The 16,131-nt window shown below is 45.1% G+C and overlaps 1 protein-coding gene across 2 annotated transcripts in view; it reads left to right on the forward strand.

Annotated features, from left to right (window-relative positions):
* Positions 1–10,785, forward strand: part of Slc5a12 (solute carrier family 5 member 12) — a 57,668-nt gene extending 46,883 nt beyond the window's left edge. For both annotated transcript variants that reach the window (XM_004644119.2, XM_023704231.1), the window contains 3 exons: positions 3,446–3,549; positions 8,339–8,466; positions 10,383–10,785. In XM_004644119.2, coding sequence (XP_004644176.1) covers positions 3,446–3,549; positions 8,339–8,466; positions 10,383–10,535 — 385 coding nt within the window. In that variant the 3' untranslated portion in view covers positions 10,536–10,785. The remainder of the gene's footprint in view (positions 1–3,445; positions 3,550–8,338; positions 8,467–10,382) is intronic.
* The last annotated feature ends 5,346 nt before the right edge of the window (positions 10,786–16,131 follow it).

The raw sequence follows: 16,131 nt of genomic DNA on the forward strand, positions 1-16,131 counted from the left end.
TATATATATAGTGGGATTTGAAGTCCTTGTTTCTTAAGAAGTTCTTTGGGTTCAGACGGTCTTTTCTTCTGGTTTTCCTCGATGCTTCCCTGCAGTTTTCTGCATCTACATTTGCTTCTTTTGTCCTCTTGAACTCTGTTATGGTTTGTCTCTAGGTGTCCCCCCAAAGCCTCTTGCAGACATGGGGTGGATTTCTAGAGTTTGTGATTAACTCATGATCCACTAGGATTATGGGTGATCCAAGGCTGGGATTATGGGTCTGAGTACTGCTGGGATTATGGATGAGTGCTACTCCCAGCCTGGGGTGGATAGCTTGAATGTAATATAAGAGAGCTAGAGACAGACTGGCTCTCTCCAGCTATGGTTGCTGCTACTCCTGCCTTGCTCTCTTGCTCTCTTTGCTACTACCATGAAAAGATGCTTTCTGCCCTGTATCACTCTGCCTTGGAACCAGCTGAGCATAGACTGAAATCACCCCGAAGTGTGAGCTAACTAAACCTTTCCATCCTTCATTTTTTTTTCTTTTTGTTTTCTTTCTTTCTTTCTTTCTTTTTCTTTTTCTTTCTTTTCTTTTCTTTCTTTCTTTCTTTCTTTCTTTCTTTCTTTCTTTCTTTCTTTCTTTCTTTCTTTCTTTCTTTCTTTCTTTTTTGCAGTACAAATCTTTTTTAGATTGAACTCAGGACCCTGTGCTTTCCAGGCAAGCACTTATTCTACTGAGCTATCTCCCCAGCCCTCCTTCCTAGATTTTGGGTGTCTAGTATTTGTCCCAGCAGTGACAGAAGAGTGACTGAGACAAACCCACTCTCTACCTTTGAATCTCTAACCACACTTTCACTTTTAAAAGAATGCCTTTTAATCCTTTCCGAATTTGTTCCTCTTTTAAAAGTCAGATTAGGACCCACATTTCTCTGTAAGACATGCAGAGTCTATTCCTCAGACTTCTATTTCAGAGTCTCAGGATTTGAAAATAATTATTCTAAACCAATGAACCTTTGATTCTTAAAGCTTCTCCATAGCATTACTTCTCATAGCCCTGGTGTAAAACAACTGGCAAGACAGAGGCCGTGTCCGCATATGGCAGCATGGGCGTCATGTAGACATCCTGTGTGTGCCTAACCTTTCTCTACTACTGCTTTCTCTTATATCTTCCCCACTCTTCCCTCTCTTGTTTACCTCTTTCTTCTTTCCGCTTCTCTCTTCCTCTTTAATCAGTCTTCTGGGTGTGTACTATGCAGCAAATTTCTCCAGGCTGTGTGGTACGCCACCACACTCATATGAGGGAAACTGAACGAAGAAAACATGAAACCAGTTTAGTTTCTTCCACTCCCTTCTTCCTCACTGGAGGTCAGGATTGGCTTTTCCCCAGTCCTATGGCTCATGCTTAGGAGCAGTGAGGAATCCTCCCTACTTGGAGGCCTCATGGTCCTGAGCTTCTGGTTTTGAGCCCAGGTCTAGCCGGTACAGCCTTAGGCCCGAGAGGGTAGAGGAGGGTGTCACTAGCATAATTTCACTCATATTCTTGCTGCATCTTGCAGTAGAGGCCATTTTTGTAGATGGTAGGTGCATCTTCTTCCAGAACATAATCTTAAAGGTTGAACCAAAGTGCTCACATCCGATATCTATCAGCTTTTAAAGGGACATCTTTTCCTGAGATGTACAACTAAGCAAGCTACCTTTTGGTCTTGCTTTCCTTGGACCTAGTGACACTACAGCCCAAACATCATTACTCAAGGAAGGTTAGTTCGCACTGTTTTCACAGGGGTCTGCACCTATGTACTTATCTTATTGAGAAAAAAATAGCAATGAGACAGTTTCATAACTGATTAATAGAACAGTTTCAATAATTAATACATTATACATTGTTATGTTCTTAGTGGTTATCCACAGTATAAGATGCGGGCAGGATATCCTGTCCAAACACTATTAGTACAAATCTTTCTTCTCATTGAATTAAGCAAAAGTAGCTGTATATCTATCCTAACTATTCTCTATATACAAATACAAAATGGTCCTTCCTTTGTGTCCGCTTTTTTTGTTTAGTCCTGTCAGAGATGGGTATTCCATTGGCATCTAAATACTATAGGTGCATGAATTCAGCACAACAATCCAACACAGTCCAGAAGTCCACAATAGTAGTGGGTTATTTGCAGAAGTTGTTGACTTGAGCCTTTCACAGCTCAGCATATTAATATAGCTTTACTTTATATACCTTGTTTTTATACTTTTCTGCTGGATGGTTAAGACCAAGATAAAGAAAGACCTATATGACAAGAAATGTAACTTTTGTATCTGACGAGGTCAGTCAAGTACTCTCAGGATTTATCCTGTAACCCTGTACCACAGTTCGCAGATCCTTTGTCAGTGTCAGCCATGTGGATGAGTCACGGCCATTGCTTGGCCAATTTGCTCTCTGTGAAAGCCTGAGAGAATATTGAAATTATACCTAAGTGTAGGACGTCCAGTAGAACTTAACATGGAATACTGAACAGGGGTCCCTGCTACAGAGTCACAGACCTGCTACTTTGTGCATACTTTCCTCAGTTTCCCTTCTGCATAAACCCTATGCTCATACTACACCAACCCCGTTATGCTTCCCAGCCCTCCATTCTGTCCCCCCACCATGCACTTATATCCCCTTGTGCTGCTAAGTCCTATTTCTGTCTACCCTGGCTTTCTTTCTTCCTTTTTTCTTTTTTGGAAGGCATCTACAGGATGTTCAGGGTCTCACTATTAGATTGGACTCGTAGTGACCCACCTGTTTACAGCCTCCCAAGAGCTGGGATTACAGGTACGTGCCACCATGTGCAGTCTCAATTGCCATCTCAGCATGCCCCAGGGGCAGAGGTGGCACAACCAGCCAGGGAATCAGATCTCTGTCCCCTGTGCCTACTTGCAGGCACTTTAATCCACTGAGCTATTTGGCCAGCCCTTACCCTGGCTTTCTGATTACCTGCTAACAGTTCTTTAACACAGAACTGGGCATCATTTCTCACCTCTGACTGGCTTTGTAGGCTTTCTGAATGCTCTCAGATTCCTTTGTTCCTATCCCACTCAGGTACCACCAAGTTGGTGTTGGGCTTAAGTGTTAGCTCCTTTATGTAGGTGAATGTCTGTTGCAATTCTTGGCATTAAATATAAGCTTTGTAAATATCTGAAGAATGAATAATAGCAAAGGGATGGATGCTGGAGTCCTCATTGCAGAGTTTATAACTTAATAATACATTGCACATTTGTAATTTATGGGTGAATTATATTGAATAGAATTGTATTGAGTGGCATTATGTTGAGTCTGTCACCTACTTTTTAAAAAGAACCTAACCATAAAATGTGAAGCGCAGTATTCTTAAGTGATGCGAAGCTCAAAAAGGCTGAGCAGTGCCCAGTGTCATGTGGAGTGGAGCATCTGGAGGGCGGCACTGCTGAGACCTGCTGCTGTCTTCCACAGGCCTGAACTGGCGGACACCTGGTACTCCCTGTCCTACCTGTACTTCAGCGCGGTGGGCTGCATCAGCTGCATTCTTGCAGGCATACTCATCAGCTTCATAACAGGTTGGTTACTGCATTTCTTTCTTTTGGACCAAAGAAGAAAGTGACCGCAATGTGGACCAGGTGGCCATGGTGGTGTTTTGATTATAGGTCTACCAAAAGAAGTCTTCCTCCCAGAAAAATGTCTACTCTCTCAAAGCTCATATGCAAATGCTTCCCCTTTATCATTAATAGGTGGTATGATTGAAAAAAAATGGTGGATGCTTAAATTTCTTTTAAAAAGTTCCTATGATCAAGATGCATTACCATTCATTTCCAGCTAAACGCTCCCTCTCACTTTGAACACTTAGCCCACTTTTCTTGCCACTTCCTGTAGCAGTTCCTGCAGTCTTCTTTTTTTAGTGTCTTTCTTTGCACTGTCATGGCAGCCTTGATGTCCTGAATGGACTTAGAACATTTACCTTGCATGGTCATTTTGACTTTGGGAAAGAGTCAGAAGCTTCACAGTGCCAGGTCCAGTGAATCAGCACATGGGGACATTCTGTGGCATCCCAACGAGCCTGCCCTTCTCTTGGAGGGTGCTCAGCTACGGCTCTGATCAAGATGAATGGGGACTGAAGGAGCACTTCAGGAAGTGCTGAGAATGATGGAATAAGGAATGAGTGTGTTCAAAGAGAGGGGAGATTAGGGGCATTCATGGTAATGTGTCCTCCACTGTAATACATTTTTAAAATTAAATATTCACTGTGTATTTTGATCATTATCTCTGTCTCTATTATCTATCTATCTATCTATCTATCTATCTATCTATCTATCATCTATCTATCTATCATCTATCTATCTATCATCTATATCATCTGTATTTATGTCTGATTCCTAGCATGTATAATATATATTAAAAAGAAGATAAGACACTCTGAAATATGCCTTAGAGGCCTGAGCACCAAAAATCCCATTTAATGTAGCAATCATTAAGGTGAGTTCAGTAGCAAGAATGCTTTCCCTGCTTCTAGCAAGAGTCCAGCTTTTGCTTTTACCATCTGCCAGCCCTGGGGTCGGTGGGACCCCCCGGAACCCCTGCCCACACTGCCCTGGGAGCAGCACTGGGCCCTGCGCTCCCTGTAGTGAGTGAGCCGCTTCCTGCGAGCTCTTTTCCTCATCAGTGTCACCATCCACACGTACTATGCAGACTCTTGGATGGGTCAGTGTGCTCTTTGTGCCAAAGCTTCTCCACGCTTGCTGCCTTTCTGGGGTATTTTAGCAGGATAAATAATTAAGGTCTTCTACGTCTACACTATCATTGCAAACCCACCAGTAACGGACAGTCAGTCTCACTGTGCAACAGAGTCTGCACGGCAGCATTTCTGATGACTGAGCACAGAAAAGCTACACAGGAGCTACTCCACTGTGGGATTCTAGGCATGACCTTTCATTTAAATTGAGGATATATAACTGGAGAGATAGCTCAGCAGACTAAGTGCCTGCCTAGGCAAGCGCAGGGACCTGGGTTTGATCCCCGGCACCACAGGCTGCACAGGGCCCACCCTCATGAGCTGAGGTGGCCACTGAGTTGGGTGCTTGGGGTGATAAGGAATAGAGCGCCCAATTTACAAGCCCAGCTTTCCCTGTGGCAATGGCTGCCTATCTTTCTCAGTGGAACTGGTTTCACTGCGTGAAAGGTGATGTGCCTTGTCTAGATTGTGCAGGCCACTGGGGAGGCTTCCTTGATGCAAGAGGCCATGCCTGCTGGTCTGTGGGCCAAGATCATCTGCACCAGAAGGCAGCCTACATGTCAGGTGCCTGCTGTGAAAGCCCTAGAAAGGCTGAGGCTTCCCAGGCTGTGGCTTTTCCAGCTCTGGGTCAGAACTGACACACTGCTGTGTCTACACAGCAGCCCTACACCAGGCTTGGACTGAAATATTCTTTGCCCCCTTGAGTGTAGACATCTGTGCTGGTATCAAACCTTGAATTTTCTTCAACTCCAAATGATTCAGGTCTTGATGACACAGACCAAGCCCCCACTCTACCAGCACTCTCCCGGAGTTCACTTACGGCACCAAATCTTTGGAGAGAATACGCCGGATGTCCCCACCTCCTGCTGCCTGTCTGTCCAAATGAGGTCCTTAGGCTAACCTGCCTTCCAGACAGGTCACGAGTGGCTTTTTAGCATTTCACCCTGGCCATGGTTACTATTTTTAAAGACTTATATTTACATGTTTGTTTCATGGGGTTAGCAGGGTCTCATGAGCCTGTTCCCGTGATGTATTTAATTTAGTCTTGCTTAGACTCTTATTTTCTTGTACTTGTGCTGGGTACTTCTGGAAGTCCTCTTTCATCTATAGCTGTGCTGGTGTGGCTGCCTTGACGGTTCCCGCTCATGGCCATTTTGACTCTGAGGAAGAGCTAGGAGTGTGCAGTGTCCAGTGCCAAGCGTAGGGCTAGGGATGACATGCTGGACATTTTTCCACGCTGTTCCTGGCAGCAGCACCCACATAGTTTTGATGACACAAAAGACTTCTGGAACTGCTTCTGAAAGTGGCGAGAATGAAGGCCTAAGTGCGTGTGAAGCAAGTGAGTACTTTCAGGGTGACTCACGGTCACGGGTCTTTCACCATAATAAAAATTTAAAGCTTTAAACATTCACTACGTATTTTGATCATGCTTAGTAAATACACACACACACACACACACACACACACACACACCCCTTTTCTTTTCTAATAGGATTTCATACACACTGTCTTCTTAGTCAGGTTTCTGAAATGTTCTGTTCTCCTGTGAAATCCTCACCAGTCCTGACCTGGTTTCCTGGGCCTCCAGTTTCAGGCTCTGTCTCCACTTCTGAGCAGGGTTTGGGGACTTGGAACCTGCTGGGGTGCCCAGAAGAGGAGATAGGAGGGGATGCGGAGGGGTCGCACATGGATCTTGGCATCAGTACTGTGTGTCAGCTGTTTCTGTTTGAGGAAGGGGTGCCTCCTGCAAAGCGCAGCGCAGCTGGTGACCTGTGCCCCCAACCCCAAATGTCTTCCTCAGGAAAGACTCACATGTGTGCAGGAAGTTATCTCGTCTCCTTTGACCTTTTCTGTCAGGCAGCATGGCCATAATCCTACAGCATGTTCTTTAATGATCACTCACCAAGGACTCTTTTATGATAGAGTTGTAAATCTATAATTAGGGGAGAACACACAACTTCTCAGTTCAATTTCATTTTCACTCTTGACCTCTTTGTTCCTGAGCACAGTAGCCATGACCTTTGTTTGAGTATCCACAATCTCACAGTCATTTTTTTCTAGAAGGAAATAGAATCTAAATCTGTATGAAGCAAACAGCTCCTTCTTTGTTAGCAAGTCTGTGTCCTGACCCCAGAGACAAATGATCTACATTATCTATTGGAGTGTTTGATACTTTCATGGACGTTTTGGAGACAAAGGCCTTCTTTCTTTGAAACCTTGGGAATCTCTGGCTCTGAATGAAATTCTTCTGATTCAGCCACCCTTGCATGGAAGTTTGAGGATTTCCAGCTCCTCCTCTGCTGCACACAGCGAGCGGCGGATGGTGACCATCCTGCTGTACTGATTACACGATCTTTACAACATCCCTCCTCAATGGAAGCTGCCTCACTGGAGGGATTCATCCATGTAAAGTGTGCCTGGCATTGCAAACCACTAGTTAATATGTATTATTGTCACAGCAGTAGAGCTGCACTTGATTGAATGTGTGCCAAGTGACACAATACTAGGGAATACATTATTTGACCCTCAATTTTTTTTTTTTGGAGGGGGGGGTGGGACCAGGGATTGAATTCAGGCTGTTACACTTGCCAGGCAAGGGCTTATTCTACTGTGCCATCTCCCCACTCCCCTCCCCCGACCTCAATTTTGAATTTAAAAATCTACCTTATTTTTGTCCATCATTAGAAATTTGGCAAAACCCATAGAACAGCAGCATGTTCCACAGAGGAGGAACCCCATCAGTGTGTGTCGCTTCCATCCCTTTGTTCCCCAGAAGAACCTTTACACTCAACTGTCTGTCACACTTACAGCCACCATTGAGTGAGATGAGGACTTCCCAATGGTCACCCTCACAGCACAACTGCCAGAGGTTCTGGGTGGAGCAAGATTGTCAGCCTGAAAATATTGCTCTGGGTTTCATTTGACTTTGTTGTTTAAAGAAATGAGACCATGGAGAAGTATATTTTAAGGGTAGAGAAAGAAGTGTGAAGAAAATCTAGAGTGTTGGAGGAAACACAAGCAAATAACGGTGGTGCCTGGGGTCACAAACTGAATTCTTTCCAAGATTCTAGTCACAAACCGAATTGGTGGCTAACTGAGTCAAGCAGCCCTGAACTTAGCCACTGAATTCATTCTGGATTATGAGGAATTTGGTTTGGGATCCAAATCACAGCAAGAATAAAGTCCATGAACTGAGACTCCACTGTATTTGTCAATGCTGGGGTAAAAGGAATAGGAAATGGTAAAAATGATCTAATTTTATAAATATTGGGTTAGATGGTCTTAACTATATCTGATCTGGATAAAAACCAAGAGCTCTCTTAAATGAATAAGTATAGTTCCCCTTGTCCCTTCTGTTGGCTTTCAAAGGGTATTGGTAGATAATCCTATAATAAGCATTTTTAAGAAAATATGCTCACTGTTTAATTCTAACTCAAAAGTTTGTGGATCTTTAAATCGCAGCTCCCATTCATGTACGCAGTTCACTAAGCTCTATTTGTGGACTGTGAGTCGCATCCGAGGCCTCAAGCTGTAAAGGAATCTCAAGACCGTAGTGCTGGAGTCCTTAACGGAAGACTGGTGGCCTCATTCACCTGATCCGTCTCTCCTTCCCTTAACAGGTCTCCAGCGAGGTGAGGATATCAACCCACTCTTGATTAGACCAGTTTGCAATTTATTTTGCTTTTGGTCTAAGAAGTACAGAGCTCTGTGCTGGTGTGGAGTGCAGCACGGCCAGGAGCCCGAGCAGGTAGGCAGCTGCGTGAGCTTCCGGAATAAGCACCAGCCCAGGGGCGCTGGCAGCCCGCTGCAGGGCGAGGGGTGGGAGGGGAAGCAGCAAGTGGATGGGGCCAGAAAGAAGTAACTTCTGGAGGCTTGAAACTGATTGTCTTCTGGGTACATGAACGTGCTTGTGCAGAGCTGCGGGCATGCACGTGCTCAATGTCCAGAGCCCTTCCACCTTCTGTGAGGGCCCATTCTAGGAAAATATGCGGATAACTCAGAGAAAAAGAAGTAGAAAAGACATAGTCTCCTGCAGCGGCTAAAACCATGGGCTTTAGTGCCAGATTGCCTTGGGTGTGATCTTAGTTCCTGGCCTTAGTTTCTGGGATAAGTTATTTAATTTCTATAACTTCAGCTTTTTCTTACTTGAGAGCTGGTGGGAAATGATGCAGGTGACACAGCCACTGGCATTTATAAGTCTATGGGGCATCAATAAGGTGCCCTGGGGAGAGCTCAGGGCAGGGACGCGGCACCTTGCACGTGACCAGGCCTGTGGCTCACTGAGAGGAGTGTTCCTGGCAGGCCAGGCTCAAGGCTCTGGGTCAGTGCCCTTAAATTCTTACAAACTCATGGCCACCAGGAGCCAGGCAGTGCCGCCATCTGTAGGGGGGGGGATGGCTATGTCTTTTGTAAGGGACTAGGCTCCAGTTGAAGGATTCTGAAAGGGGGGCAGGAAAAGAAAACAGCCGGGGGGCCATCCTGGCTGAACTGCGCTGGGACATGAAGCATTATGGTAGCGTCTCACAACCGCAGGACCTTGAGAAAGAACTATTTCGGGTCAGGATCACAGTTGGACATACCAGTGCCATCTTCCCAAGATTAGTGACTGGTTTTTTTCTGGGGGGTTGCTTTTTTGTGTTTCTTTTTTGTTTCGTTTTAGTTAAAGCTTAGTTTTACTCATTCAGCATCTGACTTTCTTCTAGGACTCATAACTCCTCACTCATACAGATCACATCCCATTGTTCTGAGCTGGGCATCACTCTCTTCTGTAGAAAACACCCTAATAAAGTGTGTACATCAGAAAGCTGAATTTAATGCAGCTGAGCAGAGCCTCATCTTGTCTGAGCTTCAGAACAGGGAACTTAGATGCAGGTACTTACAGAGTTCTTGACTCAAACGATTCCAGGCAGAACTTTAAGTATAGGACTCCAACTGGAACTGGAAAGACTTGTGGTTTGGTGGTTTAAAATATGAAAATGGCCCCAGGTGACAGTCAAGCAGTTAGCAATGATTTGATGAACAAGGGAGTTTGTTCTGTAAAAGTCTGCAGCTTTGATTGGGCACTATTTAAACAGGTCAGCACTTTATTTTGCTGAGAAGGCTTCTGGTTGCGCTGCTATTGTTTGTGTAAGTGAATTTTAGGGTAATGAATTCAATTGTTTACTGGTTAACAGACTTATATTCCAGGTGAGAATTTCTTGGAATGCACGATTGTGCTTATTGAAAGAGCCACCGTTCATTGTCCAGGGCCAGGTGAGGGTGTGGGGACACTACTGGATTTCTGCTGGCTTTCGCTGCCCTTCAGTGTTGACGGCTTACTGGGCGCAGCGGGCAGGGCCCTGTGATGGCCTCAGAGGGTTTGCTGCTTCCTGCTGGGAAGGGATCCCCTCCTCCAGGGCTATAATATTACGCCGCGGGATGCTGAATCCAGTGAGATGTGTATGTTTCTTCATGTGACACAAGATAATGTTGATGTTCCATAGTTGCTGTTTTGTCTTTACTATCATTAAAGTAACATCTGTAGTGATTATCAAGGTGGCTGGCTAGGAAGAGGCTGGAATCAGCTTATTTCTCCCACCCACCTTTGTTTGTGGGAACGATCTGCTCACCATTTGGGATGTGCCCAGGCTGTCTAGATAACATGAGCCTTCCTGTTTTCCTCAGGATGACCTTGAGGACAGCACTGCCTGGAAACACACAGGTGAATCTGTGCTCCAGAACGGACTCAGGACAGAAAGCCCGGCGCCCATGCCAGGTTTCAATCCCGATGACAAAAGCTGTGACAATATGGCGCTGGAGAAGATCACCCACTTCTAGAGCAATGCACATGCGCGAGTGTGCGTACTAAGACGCCCTCCACACGCTTCTTACTTGTTGCTAGTAGACTTGCATGTCGGTCACGGTTAGAAGACAAGCATGTTCAGTAACTATTTATATACTTATTTATACCAATAGAATGCTTCTTTCCCAGGATACTCTTTGGAAAGCTTCCATTTCAGGTGAGAAAAATCAGCCAACCACAAGGGCCTAATGATTTCCTTCTTGAATAAATCAAGACTGAATTGAATCACAGTCTGAGTCAAAATTTCTCAGTTCTGGGATTCGCTAAGCCATTTGTTTTGTGTCTGTGGGGTTTGGTTCTGTTTGTTTGGGTGCTGGGAATTGAACACAGCCTTGCTGAAGGTAAGCTCCCGCTGTACATCTGAGCTGCACCCTGGCCCCATTTGTAGCTCTAACCATCACAGTGTCTTGGCGGCTCAGATGCAGAAAAGGAAAAGGGAGTCCGTGTGGTAGATGTGCTCCTCAGCCGCTCATCTCCAAGGGGCAGCCCCGCCCTCAGCTCGCACACACCTGTGGACTCGGTGCTGCATGTGTGCCCTGTGCTGGTGCTGCAGTGGAGGCACTTGACCGCTCTAAGTGTGCTCCCGCTGGCACCTGGAGTCTGCCCCCAGTCCTTTCTGCCTGTGCACCTGCCCTGATCAAATCTTATGCCAGTTCCACCAAGCGCAGGCAGAGCTGGGTCTCATCACAGGCAGCATCTGCACCCCAGTGCTCTGCTCCCAAAGCAGCATTTCTTCTTCCCATCTAATTGCAATGACAGATTGCCTTGACTTAAGAAGCCCAGAGTCTTATTCTAAGTCTGGGAAAGAGGAGAGGAATGCTGTACCGATTGCTTTTAAGACAGCCTTGTGCAAGGGTCTTGCAAGGAGCTCTGCAGTTCTCAGGACATTTCGCTGCCTTTGGCTTCTTTGAGGCAGAATACATCCCCCATGGAACTTGTACTCAAGATGGCCGCCCTTGCAAGCTCGATTCCTTCCATGGGATGAAGGACCTTGTGCTCGGGGAGAATGCTCAGTGTGGAGCAAGTGATCCCTGCGAGTCAAAAGCTGGATGGAAAGGTGAAAGCACAGTGGACTCTTATGGAAAGAAGCAAACACATAGAATCCACTCAAGGGAGTAGGAACAGCACCAGAGGTCGGCCGAGAGCTGATGAGATGAGAACAAGTCCTCGGTGCCCTGGAGTCACATCTCCTAGGACAGGGATGCTGCCATTCTGTGGCCGTGCAGTCCAGAGGCCCAGAAATGCCAGTCAGCCGAGCACGAGGAAACAGGCGGCACGGAGGTGGCAAGGATGAGGAGCTGAAAAGCCTGTGTGGTTACATATTATCCTGGAGTAAAAATGCTTTGTTTTTTCACTGTTTGAAACAGAGTCTTGCTACATAATCCAGGCTGGCCTTAAACTCATGGCGATCAGCTTGACTTAGCCTCCCAAGTGCTGAGATTATAGGTATGTGCTATCACCTATGGTTCCAAGAAATCTTGTATCATTTCTTGGTGGTGGTGGTGGGGCTGGGGATTGAACTCACAGCCTTGTGCATACAAAGTAAGAACTGTACCACTGAACCACACCCTAGCCCCCACAAATCTTAGAAGAAGGAGGAGGAAGAGGAGAAGCAAAGGAGAAAGAGGAAGAGGAGAAGTAGTAGGAGGACAAAGAGGAGAAAAAGAAGAAAGAGAAGGAGGAAGAGGAGAGGAAAAGGAGGAGGAGGAGGAGGATGAAGAGGAGGAGGAGAAAGAGTTATATTCAATGTTTTCTCCAAGAAGAAAGAAAAGAAACAAGAACTAGAACTGTAAGTGAAATTAAAACAACAAATGGAGCGGAGTTCGGAAGCCAGAGCCCCACTCTTGCTCCTCTCCTTCCATTCTCAAACGCGAGAATAAAGAAGGAAGGAATTCAGCCACAGCTCATAAGACAAATGAGTGGGACAAGAAACACTTGGGACAAGGGGGAAGGAAGTTAAAGGAGGGCGCCTCTGGGTGCATCTGGAAATAGGCCGACTGTGTAGCTTTGGACGCAGGAAGGCTGAGCTGTCCATCTAAGCTGAGAGACGCATGGCTGCTTTCCTGGGGACTCAGCCAAGAGGATGCCTGTTGTGTGTGGTGTGAAGGCTAGGGTCTGGGCCCAACCTAATGGGCTTAGCTGCCATCCTGGGCTGCAGAGAGACAGAAGCAGCCCTGGGCCTGCAGTGTGGCCTTTGGTGTCCCAGAGGAGAAGAATTTGGGATGCATTTCAAGAAGAAGTTGCGCAAGATAATAACATGCTACATGAATTTTCATTGCAGTCTTAAATCATCAGAACGTTGGGGCAAAATTGAGTCCAGGAAAGGAACGGCGTCTGAGGAAGCAGGAGGCAGGGAACACCTTTGTTTTATGCTGGTAATCCTGGCTGGAACTCCCAGCGAAAGCCAGGGGATGAGTGTCTATGAGCCAGTATTTTTATGTGAGGCATAAACTGGATTACCAAAGTGGGACAGGACAGCTTGGCGGTTGTTCTGATGTTCAAATTAGCAATTCCCAATTATAAAACCAGATGAATGAGCACCAAGCTACGGACAATCAGCTACTGAATGTTCAATTAGGCACTCACGGTGAGGTGCTCAAAGAAGCGATCACAGAAATGGCTAGAGCTCAGCAGCTTCAAAGGTTTTCAGAGAAACAGTTGTTCCTTGTACAGTTTTTGCCATTCACTAAAGACCCTTCACCAGGTCAGTGCATTTGCAAACTTTTTTTTTAAAGTTAAGATTCTTGGTCATTTTCAGATCTTAAATTAATTCACATAAAATATTATCAAAAGTTCAAATTATCAGACAAGATTTAAATTTGTTTTTGGTAATACTGCACATCAAACCCCATGCGCTCTCCCTCTGAGCTGCATCCCTAGACCTTCTCATTTTGGGACAGTGTCACAATAAGTTGCCCAAGTGGAGCTCCAACTTGGGATCTTCCCGACTCAGCCTCCTCAACCTTGGGATTACAGGTATATATCACTGAGCCTGACTTAGAAGGTACTTGGGGTACAGAAATGGATCTGGCTTCTCTTGCATAGTCGGTCTGCAGCATTAGGAGATGACATTCCAAGAACATGCACAGGTCAGTATGGATATTCTTCCAAACTGAACGTGTAAAAAGTTAAGCCTTCAGAGAGAGAGACAGAGACAGAGACAGATACAGAGAGAAAGAGAGAAAGAGAGACAGAGATACAGAGACAGAGACAGAGAAAGAGAGAGACAAAGAGAAAGAGAGATAGAGAGAGAAAGAGAGAGAGACAGACAGAGAGACAGACAGAGAGAGATAGACAGAGAGAGATACAGAGAGAGAGAGACAGACAGAGATATATATAGAGATACAGAGAGAGAGAGAGAGAGAGAGAGAGAGAGAGAGAGAGAGAGAGAGAGAGAAAGCTGCAGCAGATGGAAGCCACAGTAGCTGCACAGAGAAGTATGAAGTCCGCAGCTCGACATAGGACTGCTTTCTGTCCTGTTCCTCTGAAGCTTGGCCTTCTGTGACAAGATCTCCGTGCAATACAGGGACCGTTCAGGGCCAACTTCAGTCCTCCCCATGGAAATGGGATCTCTGTTTCCTGTTTTTCTGCAGAATGACCAGGGCTCTTCTCAGCCCAGTGCGCTGGCTGCTGACCTTCTAGAGTGGTGGAGTAGTGCCCCGCTCCGCACCTGGTTCCTTGCCTCCCCAGCAGCCTCCCAGCAGCCTCGGGGTGGCTTCCTCCTGACCGGGTGGGGGCACCGTGGTCCCTGGCAGGCCTTGTGGAGCTGCTTGGAGTGAGAAGCTAGCTTCTAGTGGAGGCTGGGGCATCGGTTCAGAGTCACGACAGAGATTAGCTCGGAGAGCTGGGGCAGTTGTTTAGCTGCTCAACAACTAAAAAAGCAAAAATTATTTCTATAGAAGAGGGTTACTCTGAAGACTTAGAGAGATAATTTACATGATTTATATAAACTGCTCAGCCCAGGGATCAGCCTATCTAGGGCAGCCAATATGTAGAACAGCTTGCTGTCTGTTGTTCATTTAAATTGAAATAGTTCCACCAGTTTTCTCCAGGATCCCGAGAGACTGGACTAGAACATGTATTTCTGTAGTTGGGCAAGTAGGAACAACAAGGAGAGCATATGTATAAATTTAAAAAAATAAACTAAAAGTCATGTCCTAAATTTCCAAAGTTTGTGATAGTAGAATTTAAATATTATTTTTCTGAGGGCAACATTTTTAAAGGTCTTTTTTACATTCCTGAGAAAAAAAGAGGAAACTACTGTTAAAAGTCAGATAAGTTTATTAGTGAAAGTGCAACATTCCTATCTGTGTCATGAGAGGGCTCACATTTGTGTGTGAAAGACACAGAATTATAAAGAAGAGCTCAAAACAACTTTATAATTCAGTTAAAATTCACTAATAACATGAGGGGAGAGACTTTTTCCTTTAATTCAAATGTTATTTTCTACACATGAATTTTGTTGTTTTGTGACTGCATGAGGTGTCACTACTTCATTATAAATGGATGAATAAATAATGTTTTCAAACAGTATTTTAAAGTATATGTTTGAAATGTTTTATTGTGTTATAATCTTTAAAAAGATGGTTATAAAGCTCAGAAAATAGGAGTCACTCTTTAATTGTTCCTTTAGATAAAAAGTATCTTAAATTTACAGAAACTTCAGGTTTCTGGACACATCCATGTCTGGGTAGGGAAGACACCGCAGTCGTGTTCGTCTCCCAGTGTGGAGTTCATGAACAGAAGCAAAATTTTCCCCAACGCTTCTGTTAGGGAGCAACGGCTGCACAAACAGAAGCATTCGTGAGCTGAGGTGCCGCGGTACAGGCCACCGAAGTCAGATTCGGGGGTCGGGCTGCACGCTGACCTCACGCGGAAATTTAATTTAGTTCTTGTCCAGTTTGGTTTGTGGCCAGAATCACGGAGAGAACTGAATTTGAGAAGCGGTGCACCCCTCAGTCTAAGCATTGTGCTAAATATTGCAAGGCGGTGGGGTGCACTGCTGCATTAACGGCCTTTTATGCTGAATTAATAGCGTCATAGCACAGGCTATTTTCAAAATATTCCCAATGGTATGTATTTAGTGGTCCAACATTCTCAGTTAATCAACTGCAGCTCGTAGTTGATAGAAATCGTCTAATGGATTCTGTTTATTTGTACTTCTTGGGAAGAGTTTATGCTATTATTTCCTCTTGGATCCCCAAACTCCCAAGCGCGTCAATCTTTGCAAACACATTTTAAGTACTGCTCTCCGAAGTCTACGTTTCCAATATGGTACTTCTGGTACTTGAGCTATCAGCCATCTTTGGCTGGGAGTTAAGCTCCTAGATATTTGGTTGCTCTTGCCTAGGGTGTGAGGGTGCCGTCACAAGCTAGAAAACTCATTTCACTCTATGTAGGAAAACATTTAGTGACAATAATACTTCTGTCTATCGATAAGAAATTTTATGTTTCCATATTTGTAAAGCTCTGTGTAATTTTTACGTTGTAGAGCCCTAGAATACTAAATGTAATGCATTTATTAAGCTAAGTGATTTTAGGAAAATAACTGGAGGAGGGGTAATGATATAT

This window comes from Octodon degus, unplaced genomic scaffold, assembly GCF_000260255.1.
Source record: "Octodon degus isolate 3935 unplaced genomic scaffold, OctDeg1.0 scaffold00193, whole genome shotgun sequence".
NCBI classification, from domain to species: Eukaryota; Metazoa; Chordata; class Mammalia; order Rodentia; family Octodontidae; genus Octodon; species Octodon degus.